Genomic DNA, 12,265 nt, shown 5'->3' with positions numbered 1-12,265 from the left:
GCTGACAGACAGCCACATGTTTTACATTGCAGCTTTACCCTGAGATCCCAAATAATTTAGAGGAAAGCTAAGCTCTGGAGGTCCAGCCTCTTGTATGGCCCAGGCCCTGGAAAGCTGTATTACCTCATAGGTGGAGGAAAAGAGCAGCTGCTATTTGAAGGCTTTGTGAAAATTAAAAGAGATAATGCATGTAAAATGTGTAGACCACCACCTAGAATATTGTGACTGCTCAACGTGATTATCAAACAGTTATTACATATATAATAGATAATGATTATCATTACTATACAAAGAATGAGGAGGAAAATGGAACAGGATATATGCACACAGGGAGAGAGGAGTAATTACAAATAAGTAACAGATATTAAATATATTAAGACCATAACATGCAAGATGGGAAGTAGACAGAGATAAAGCTGGTGAGATAAATAGAGACCAGATGATGCAGGGATTTATGGGCCATATAAAGGCATCTGGAATTTATCCTAAGGAAGCTAAGTAATAATTGAGGGATGGTAGGCAGGTTCAGAAACTTAATTTAGATAGATCTCTTTAGCTGAAGTGTGAAGAATGGATTACAGGAAGGCAAGAATGGAACATGGTTTTACTATGATGGTCTGAAAAAGGAAAGAAGAAAATCAATTCATTTGAGAGATTTTAAAGAGATAGTATATGGAATGATAGTAAACAGAGGTGCATAGAGGAAAAATAAGGACAAGGAAGACCAAGGGGGAAGATGAAGTCCAGTTTCCTGGTTTGGTCATCTGAGTAGAAATCACTGCCATAGTATCTGTTCTTTTCTTAGGTTTTCTTTAGAGTTCTTTCCCCGTGCAGCTTCTATTCATGCATTCAGTTATTCAGAGAATATGTTTTCAGTACTTCATATGCCAGGCATTGTGATGTTAAAAATAAATAAATAAATAAAAAAGCCTGGGTTCTCCTGAGTTCTGTTCTCTGAATTATATGGAGAATCATAGAATTCCAGGGTAGGGACAATTTGAAGAGCATGTAAGTCAATCTCTTACATAATGTGAATCCCCCATATAATAATTCTGCCACATACACATACTTGGCAGGTCTTTATTCAACAGAATCATGAGGAACGACTCTCTTTCCAGGTGGTTAATTCTTTCTTCTCAGATATGTGATTGCTAACAGTTCTCACTTAGCTTCAGCTCAAATTTATCTGTAACAACCTCTGACTTTTGGTCCAAGGTCTTATCATGAAGATACTGGTCATGTTCCTTGGAGTAGATGCTGGTTTGAATATATCCACTTCAAGTATATTTCCCAGAAATTAACACAATATCCAGTTATGATCTGTGCAGCGCATAGAATGTTGGCCCTATCAATTGCTTTTATGGGTATTGAAAATCATTAACTTCCTTGCCAGACATTGCTAACTTATCTTTTTTTTACAGAAACCACTATCTTAGGAGTTGCAGTTAAGATCCCCCTATACATAGACACACATCATAGCCTCCAACACACAAGTAACTGGTAAGGGTAGTCATGAAATTGGATGGAGAATTATATAAACATCCTTATTAAACTTTACCTTCTTCGATCTGGATCTCTATGTAAAGGTCTTCCTTAAATAAAATGATTTATCTAAAACCTTAACTATGCCTTCTAGCTTCATTCCTCCACAAATATGATACCCTTATTTAAATCACTTGTGAAAGAGCTGAGTCAGGCACTTTCTATGTCATCAGTTCTTTTTTTCAGATCACAATGGTCCCATCAGATATAAATCCATTTTGTTAGTTTCAACCCAGTATGTTTAGAAATACCATTTACAAAATAAGAGAAATACCTTGCTGAACTCAATAAAGGTGTTCTTACAGCATTTTCCCTCCTCTACCTGTCCAGCTTATTCTTAAAGGACTCCATTTACTCTTGGTCATCAATAATCTCCTTTCTTATTGATCAAAAATAAGCTAATAAATGTTATACATTTATTTTGGAATCTAACAATGAGGTGACCAGTCTTCAGCTTGGAGAACAACTTTCAAATAAGAACATGAGGTGGCTTTAGGTTTGCAGCACTTTAATTTTTAAATTCTGTTCAAAAACTAGTGATTTAGAGAAGTGATCATGGCCTCTGAAATACGTGCAATAATTTGTTTTCGTGTCTGTCTGTCTACAAGCACTTTGAAAAATGGAACTGTGTAATCTGAATATCAGTTTCTAACACAGTCCTTGAGATATACTAGGCATTAAGTGAATGAATGAAAAATTATCATTTGCATATTCCATTAATCCAGGATATATTTCAATGAAGACAAATGATATGGATTTATTTAGAAAAGGAGGTCATTCCTCTAGTACATGTAACTATCTTAAGTTTTAATTTCCTATTACTAATTCTTATTTTACTCTTTCCATGTCAAAAATGTTTCTCCTGAGCAGAAAATATGGAGACTATACAGGGCTTCTGATCTACTTATTCTAATCTATTAACACTGAACTGTAAGCTCAAAACAGCAACCCTATTCATTCTGGGTTCTTTTCCTTCCCCCAAATAGACAGAATATATCTAAATATAAATATTTTTAAAAACACTCTGATTTTTCTTATCTTTTTTTTTTTCCTAAAAAATTTCAATGCATTTTGGCCTTTAGTCTTTGGATATTATTATTATTATTATTATTATTATTATTATTACTTTTTAGGTTTAGGGAATTTTTACAATTGTCCACGGCTGGAGCTAGACAGGGTAATAGGATCGGATGGCAAGGCAAAGGAAGCTCTAGCTCAGTGCACGCAGAGAAGACATGCTTGTGAAATTTCGAGTAGGAAATTGGGACACGTTTTCCCAGAGAAATATTGAGAACTTTAGGTTTAGGTTCCGAAATATTCTACTTTATTAAATCCTTTTGAGTTGAGTCTCCAGAGTGTTCTCCTGTGGTCATATCTGTATTAAATGAACCTTCGACTATAACTGATGGATCCAAGTACAAATATCGGTTCCACACTGAGCCAATCACATGCTTTCCCCCAGGAATTGAAAATTTGGAATGGGGTGAAACAGAAAATATGAGCTCTTGAAAACACTCTAGAGAAATATTTCATAATCTCTTACTGTTGAAATTTTGGAGTTGTCCTGCTCCTGTTGTTTCTGAAATCTCTGAGATACTCTAATATCCTACCATGAATTCCCCCTTTTGCTTTGTCTAGTCAGATTTGATTCCTATAGCATGCTTACAAAATAGATTTTTGCAGAGGAAGCAAAGACATTTACCTTCCATATATATAGCAAAGACATTTACCTTCCATATATATACTTAGATGGCAAAATGTATTCAAAGCTTCTAACAGACGTCTCACAAATTAACCTCTGGAATACAACTCATTTATAAGTTTAACTTGGCACACAGACACTTAATAAATATTTATTGAATGAATGAATGTTGTGGAATTTATGTGATACCTTTCATTATGAATATTTTCAGTGATATTTATTTTACTTAGAGATATGCAAACTCTTGGCTTCCAAATGCCAAGGATTAAAATTGCAGAGTCTCAAAACACACTAAAGATTATGCACTGAGGAAGACCCTTAGGATTGCAATGGAAATAAATTAACTAAATCTATAGAGCTTCACTTTTATGTCTTTGAAGTTCTAACATAAAGATTCATTAGTAGTGATTAACTATGACTGCCATGCTCCAAGGATAAAACCGCTTCTCTGGAGGATGCTGCTGATAGCTGAGTTGGAATGTTAATTTCATTTTAATGATGTTGAAAAACTGATTTCAGATTCATATTCATTTAGCAATGATATCCACTTGGAAGAATATAGCATATCTAACATAACAATAATAACATATTACCTATATTATAACTAAAGATCAAAAATGACAAATTAGTGTATTAATATTTATATGGGATTTTTCAATTTAAGTCTCAAGATACAAAAGATCTCAGTATGCACACATTTCAATAAAAAATTATATAGTGTAAAAATGCAGGAGGAAAATTCGCAGATAAAAACTAAGATGAAGATTTCAGAATTTATATTTCTAGAGATAAGTACCCATTCACAGGGTATTCTGTCAATTTTAACATGTTTGCTGCCTATCAGGGACTGTCATGAGAGTGTTAGACCAGTGTATTACTACTGAAACAGACAACTTCATCTTTAATCTTGTAAGTCTCTAAAAATAAGCTTCTTGGAATTAAAGTTGATTCTAGAAGTGAACAATTTTTAAGTCAATACATGTAAAACAGGCCAGACTAACTAGTCTTCAGATTGCAAGTATAAAGCAGAAAAAAGAAACAAAAAATATTTGACTAGAAATACTTATGATATTTCTGAACCTCAAAGATAAAGAGAAAAATCTTAAAACTTTCAGGGAGAGAAAAGAAACCCTACATGTTATATACAAAAGAATGACAATCAATTGGTATTAGATACAACTAGAAGCAAGAAGAACAGTACCTTTAAAGTTTTGAGAGAAAATCACTTTGAACCAATAGTTTTACACTTTTGGCAATTATTAACTAATTTTATATGTAAAATATATTTCCAGATTCTCTAAAAACTCAGGGAGATTGCCATACACCCTAGCATCACATTTCTAGAAATGGTGATGGGAAATTGTCAGCTATGTATATTCCAGGAAAATAAAGGCAAGAAGTATGATGAGATATTAATACATTTAACATTGAAATGTTAAACTTTGAAAATTCTTTTAGATGCTAATGACATAAAATTTCATTTCCTTCCTTGTGAGTTCATAGTCCTTGATTCTACAGAGACACATTTACAGAATCATAATATTATAGATTCTATTTTTAGGAGAGGTGGGAATTATACTTGCACACTTTGGAAGCCTGTGACAATCCAGCTCTTTCCATGTCAGGTTAAGTTTTTCTAATTCTGGGCTTCAGTTTTGGGAAACCCCCATTTTTGCCATACTCGTAAGTCATATTCTAATAGCTCGATTGGTAATAAAGTTGACATTTTGATCTCTAATTGCCTGACTCCTTTGTCTATTATCAAATAGGTTCTAAACTTAGGTGAAGAACAATTTCTAGTTATTGGGTCCTAAAAGACCCACATCTAAACTCTAAGGAAAATTTGGGGAGTTAAAGAACATTTAGAAATTCAGCACTGCATAAGCTACATAATTGTTGAATCGATATGTTGTACACTTGAAACTAATATAACATTGTATGTTAATTATATTTCAATAAAAATATTATGCTCAGACAAAACAACAATAAAAAGAAATTCAGATTTTGATGGGCCAGACCATGTAAGTTTGTGACCTTGCAATAGTTTCTATCATGCCCCAGTTACCTTTTATAGTTGTGTGGCTGGCTTTAGTTGGCCATCTTGAGCAAGTAGCTGTAGATCTTAGATTAAAACATTGGCTGGAGAGCTAAGAAGGAGGAATAAGTTCCTAAAGATCAGGGTGACAGGTATAAAAGGGGAGAGGTGAAATTCTCAGGGCTAGTTGCTCATAATGTGAATTTTAGAAATGGAGATGCCATTTAGTATGTGTTAAGTTAGAGAAGGTGCCTGGAGTCCATTGAAATCAAACAAAGGATGATGGACAAGATCTCAGAGAGCTGTGAAACTCCAGAAGGAGCCCACATCAAGAAAACTATGAGAATCACAATTTTAATGTGGAGAGAACATACTGAGAATAAGTGACTCAGTGCTTAAAGATTAGGAGAGCTGTATCATGAGGCTACAGAAAAACTGTTCAATTTTAGTGGGGAAGACCAGAAATTAATGTGAAGTACTTGAAGAATTACTAGATGAGTTTCAATTTGACACAATTATTGTAGGTATTAACTGTATACTATATAAACCTACTGGAATAATGAATGTAATTAAAGCTTTAAAGGAAAGAACAGCAAAGATAAGGCATGGTAAAAGCAAACCAGACAGAACAATAGTAGATGGGCTTCAGGCCTAGATAAGGTGGTGCTCTGATTGAATAGCACCTGCATGGTAATATCCAACTCAGGAAGGGCAAGGTCAACAAGATTTTCTTGAACAGTGGGTGCTTTAGAAGATCCACTATTGTACCAGTCCTATGTCTAATCATAGGAAAATAACGAGAAATACAAGAAAAAACACATCCCTACATCACAAAGCGAAGTAAAAGTAGAATGAAGTAGGGACCCAGACCCAGTAAGCTGTTCTAACCTACGTGTGCTTAATTTGTTGGATGGGAAATGTGCCTCAAATTAGACCTTTGTTTGGGACTGCCAACATTACAAATTTCTGAACTTTGCAAGAATTTGGAATATCTTGAGTGCTGTTCTCTGAAAGTATCTCCCACATATGGTTTTTAAAAAATGTGTCATAACTAACTTCTTGAGATAACATTTCTCTCAATTAAATTTCAATTCACAGATTGTCAACTGTAGATACCTGATATACTAGTAAAGTTGAAAAGAAGATTTTTATTTTTCTTCAGCTCTGCTTATTCCCACTGAGACTAATGAAGCTCTGATACAAACTTTGGGACAGTGAACATAGGTCTAAGCTAAGTACTTTGTCCTGGAAACATCATTTGGCTTGGTCAGTGCATAGAACATACAGCAACAACTACAGTGAGGAACATTTACAACTACAGTCATTCCAACTATGCACATAAACCGATAGTGTTCAATATTTTCAAAGAAATTGCTCCATTTTTGCTTTAGTTTATTTTTCAGTAAAATGTACCTGAATTTCTTATCCATCTTGAAAGACCAATAAACATGAAATAATTGATCTTGTCTATCTTATAAAACTCATTACACGAAGACACTTCACTCTTCGGTAATCCAGAAACCAAGGTGCAGTGTCATTCAAGTCCTGAATAAGGGTTAGCACTTATATATGTCTCATAAATACTGGTTACATATTTATACTCCTGAGGTACTTGCCATGGAATAATCAATAATAACAGAAATACTTCTGTTCTTCCATTAATCAACTCTGCCTTGCCTTGTTGGATTCATTTTAACCCCAATACCATTATCCTATAGGAAATGTACTGAGAAATGTTATCCTTTATTATATTATAGAAAGTTCTTAATATTCTTCTTAATATTAAATACAAATTTTATTTAATACATTTTAAAATTATATTTTGCCAAAACATTTTGCAAAATAGAACTCAAAAGTCAAGTATAGTAAAATCTTCAAACCAAATCTAGAACTAAAATCGGTTTCTGACTATGAGGGTAGTTAGGATTTGAGAAATAATTCCATAAAATTAACATTAAGTTAATCCAACAGTGTTTAAAATTAATAATAAATTTTAAATATATTAGTCTTAAAATCACTGCATAATTGGAAATGTTTAACTTTAGTAACTGTTAAAAAAGACCTTTAACTTGGTTCCATAAACAACCAATGAAATATATTATTTGCCTCAATATCACCCTTCGCAATGTGAAAACTGGTCAAATTGCCATTATATATAAATATTTCATTATAGAAAAAATGAAAATTAACTTTTAAGTGAAATAAACCAAGTTTATTAGCCAGCCTGGGTTTTAATTACTCTTATTCCTTTAGACTTAAAATAATTTTAAATAAATAAAATTGGAAGTTCTTCAGACTTGAAATAAATTCTAAAGAATCTATCAAAAGAGATTTTTAGAAGAATTTTTTTCTCAGTAAATAGCCATAAAATTGAATAAAGCATTCCTTGATAGTAATGAATAAAATTAAGAGAGTTCGAACAGATTGTGATAATATTTAATTATATTTTTGAGTGATCAGTAATGAAAGAAGAAATATTTATTGCTACTGAATGCAACCGAGCATTTGGTTGTTTTTAAGAAATAATGCTCTCAAGGTCACTTCTTTATTTCTACACAGTGTTTCTATTAAATTTGGATACATATATATACATATATAATTTTAAAAGTAGAAAATTAATGAAATAATTAGGCTAGTGAGCTCTTCTACAACTTGCAAGTCTGTATTTCCTCATTATTAGTAAACATCTGTAAAGCAAATGAGAAGACAAAATATGAAGTCAACTGATTATCTCAAATACTATAACCATATGAACATACCTGTTATAATAATGGTAACTAGAGCAATGAATATTATTTCATAGGAAAGAAGGTAAACATGAAAACTACAAACAAATACTTGAGAGGGAGGAGAGGTAAAGGAGTAACCAACCAACAGATTCTGGAATACAGAAATCCTTTGGCTTTTAGAGAACTTGTTTTATAGGTATTATTTCATCCCTGAAAATGCTATTTTGTATTTTAAAAATATGTTATTTATAGACCCACTAGCTTTCTAACAGCTGCTGAGACTCAAATTTGCCAATTTTGCAAGTCATTTAAATGTTCCATACTATATGTGAATGAAAAAGATACACTATCAGTTTCCTGACAGATGCAAAACAATCTGCTCTGGGTCTAAAATAAGTTTATGTTCAATCAGTCAGAGAAATTCTCCTTTTAAATACTCCAATTTAAGAGGAGGTACTTTAATTGTTGTAAGAGGAAACACAAAGTTGGATGGTATAGGTTCTCATTTTATCATACCAATTCAGTACTGGATTTAACATCAAATAGATTATTATATTACTTACGAGGCTACATTTAAATACTTTAAATATATATGAGTTTTGCCAATAAATGCATTGGTCTCTTAGAATAAACTGTTTATTTCTATTATAGGCCAAAGAGTTGTATACCTAGTTCAAACTGTAGCTCAGTAGAACCAGGAAATTCCAGCACTGAGTAGTTTTAGGGAATACTAGGACAACAGTGGCCTTGGTCTATTGTTTCCAACTACTGTCTTTTTAATTCCCCACAAATAATAAAGAGTCAGTAAAAGCTAGAAAAAGGAAGATGAAAATCTCCAAACCTACTTTTTCTTTAGTCTTCTATCCTTCTCAGCTTGAGTTCCAAGTTTGCCTAGCCCCAGGGACTCCTGAGCGGCAGCCTCAGTCTCCATAAAGCCTCCTGTGAAGAAGTAACTATTCATATTAGGTTGGATACATTGTGTCAATTTAAAAGTTAGTTGATCAACGGTTCAGTACCACATATTCTTTTTTCTTTCTCAGATCGTCTTTATATTTCCAACCCAACATGTGTAAAATGGCATGGGTACATAAATGAACATACACTGAGAGAATGAAAAGAAAAGGTACCCTATTAGCCTCCTATTCAACTGCACCCAGCAGCAACATAATACATAATAAATACATGGATAAATACAGTCTGCGAGCTTCAAGGTCCTTTTTTCTTCTTACGAAAAACAAGAGCAAATATGGGTGTAGTGCGTGAGGTTTCTTTCAACATTTCAAAAATGTGACATATTTTATATATAATGGGATAAATGATAGCCCAATGAACCCAATCAGGTGCATGTCTTCAATTCCAAGCCAAGGGAATGTAGAGGCATTTGCTGATTTCTAAAGATTTTTCATATCCTGCTTTTGGAATCATCTTTTCCTCACGTAGCTGACTCCTATATCCTTTAGTATAAGCCCTACTTCCAGAACTGCTTATGTTCTGGCAGGTTTTCTTTTGTTTTGTAAATTTTATAATGACATCTGGAAAAAATCATGTCTTCAAAAGATCTTAGTAAGAACTGCTTTTACTCAGCAGGCCATAGATTATTTAGTTTAGTGTCATTTTTATTAGCGCTGGAAAATATGCAATATACATAACCTTGCAGGGAAAGGAAGAAGAAAAAAAAGTATGTTGGGCATCAAACACAGAATTACACATTTTACAACGCAGTTATTTCATTCAGGATCCATAAACATATAATTAATTAATAAATTCTTGTTACAATTGAAAAATGAGAACTTAATCCTGGGCTCTGTTTTCTCTCATATTTACTGTATGCAAAAAAACATGAAGCCAAGGTACATGAAAAAATGTTCACTACTTTTAAGTGGGTTAAGGTATACATATTTTTTAAGTGTAAGGGATTTAAATTCCAGTTAAGCTCAAGATTAGGTAGAAAGACTCAAGCTAATACTAACCCTTACAAACACTACACACACATGCATACACATACACACACACACAAATATCACCAATATATCAATAAATAAAATTATTAAAGCCAATTTTTACTATTCTGTCATTGTAATTTCCCGACTTCCCATTTGCAGGGCTTGACCAGGTTATGGTTTTTCTAGTGAAATGAAATATCTTATTAAAGCACCAGTGACAAATTTTGTTTTTACTGCTTTTCATAATTTATTTTAGCAAACAATCTATAATACTTGATGCTATAAATTCTGCAGCATTGGCATAAATGTTAATCTCATAGCCTAGTAACTCTCTTACTGAACTGTATAATTGTAACAAAGTCCTCTTTAATTGAAAACACAGTGACTGTTGTCTAGATCTAGTCAATAATTTTGAATCTGAGTACCAAAATTTATTTTATTATTATGCACATGTGTAATTAATACTTAAATAATTTTTATTATGAAAGAATTTCATTGTTGGTACCATTAGGAAAAGCATCCACTAGCTGAATGAAGGACTCTTGGGGGTCATTTATTTTAAATGTGAGATTTTCCACTTATGCACAGTGAGTGGGTATTTTCATTTATTTCTCTCATCAGTGTACTTGCCTTACTGTATATCCATAAATTATTATTCACAGTCTGCAAGTAACAATAAAATTGTTCTCTTGAAATGGAAATGGAAATGAATGATTCACTTAAAAGTTACAAAATTCTTGATCAGTCCAGATGGGGACATAGAGATTGATGAGGTAGACCCATTAAATAAACAAGACATTTCAACCACTGAGTGGTTGTATGAATCAGGCTTTCTATTTTTTCTGAGCAAAGAATATCTAAATTATGATTTCAATTTTTTTTCAAGAACCCATTTTAATTAGCGAAACTAACATTTTAAAATAAATGGTATCTCTGGGAGGGAAACAAAGACAGCTCTGGAAGAATATTGTGAGTCAAATCTTGACCCAGAAAAAAAAGATATTAGAATTTGTCTCTCATAAATAAAACTATAAAAATAAAAAGCATGAGGAGCTTGGAAATACTCTGAATACTTCAAAATCTAATATCCTTTGGATAGAGCATTTAATAGAGAATTACAGCTATATCCTCTTTCAAAATAACATTTATGGCCATAGTAGGTAAAATTATTTTTAAGGATCACATGTAGGACAGTACCCTTAAGCAGGAGCAAAAGTCTAATCAGGTGCATTTTTTTAGCCCAATTAAAATAATTCTGGATGAGAACCTTCTTTCATAGAACTGATCCAGCAAAGTTCAGTTTCCAGCTATTGGTAAGAATGATCTCAGCCAAACCAGCTGATGAACTCTTACTCTATGGATGATCATCTGACTCTGGAGAGTGTCTGCCTTATTCTTGTCCAGGTAGTAGTGGGTTCATATGGCTATGTGGACTTTAGGAATCTGTCTGTTTATCTATACTAACATTTTATTCACTAGTCATACAGAGCTACAAAGCACTTGAAATGTGGCTGGTCCAAATTAAGTGTTGGAAGTATAAAATACACATATGCTTTTGAAAACATAATGCAAAAGAATATAAGATATCTAATAATTTTATGTTGATTACATGTTGAAATATTCTGGTATATTGACTTAAATAAAATATTAAAACTTATCTCAATGGTCTTTTTTTTTTACTTAATGTAGCTACTAGAAAATTAAAAATTATATATGTGACTCACATTTGTGGCTTGAATTATATTTCTGTTGGACAGCTCTCTCTATACTGATGGCTCTAAACTGAAGACAGTACCCATCTCCAGAAGGAAATTAATATTTGCATATGTTGAGGGAGGCACATTTTCAAATGTCACAGTGACTGCAAAGGGCAACTGATACATATTGGGCAGGGAACAAGGATTCTAAATTCTTTAATGAGTAGAAAATCCTTTAGCCTATCCTTAAAATGGCAAGAGTGACCCTGATATGAAACGCTAGCCTGTGGAAGCTAGGGGTTACTCACTCTATGGGAGGTTCATTAGGAATGTGAAGAGAGGGATGCCTGAGTGGCTCAGTCAGTTAAGCGGCTGCCTTCAGCTCAGGTCATGATCCCAGGGTTCCGGGATCAAGTCCCTCATTGGGCTCCTTTCTATTACGCGGGGAGCCTGCTTCTCCTTCTGCCTGCCGCTCCTCCTGCTTGTGCTTGCTCTCTGTCTCTCTCTCCCTCTATGACAAATAAATAAAATCTTTAAAAAAAAAAAAAAAAAAGGAATGTGAAGAGAGCATCATTAACTCTCCACTCTCTCATGGCATGAGGCACTCAGACATTGAA

General features: G+C 33.2%; 1 protein-coding gene across 21 annotated transcripts in view; it reads right to left on the bottom strand.

Annotated features, from left to right (window-relative positions):
- PPFIA2 (PTPRF interacting protein alpha 2) overlaps positions 1-12,265 on the bottom strand; it is a 469,533-nt gene that overhangs the window by 50,464 nt on the left and 406,804 nt on the right. For all 21 annotated transcript variants that reach the window (XM_032393724.1, XM_032393725.1, XM_032393729.1 and 18 more), the window contains one exon: positions 8,854-8,947. In XM_032393724.1, the coding sequence (XP_032249615.1) occupies positions 8,854-8,947 (94 nt within the window). The remainder of the gene's footprint in view (positions 1-8,853; positions 8,948-12,265) is intronic.

The sequence above is a fragment of the Phoca vitulina genome, unplaced genomic scaffold (genome assembly GCF_004348235.1).
Source record: "Phoca vitulina isolate PV1807 unplaced genomic scaffold, GSC_HSeal_1.0 scaffold76, whole genome shotgun sequence".
NCBI lineage: Eukaryota > Metazoa > Chordata > Mammalia > Carnivora > Phocidae > Phoca > Phoca vitulina.
This window is presented reverse-complemented; position numbering and strand designations above follow the sequence as displayed.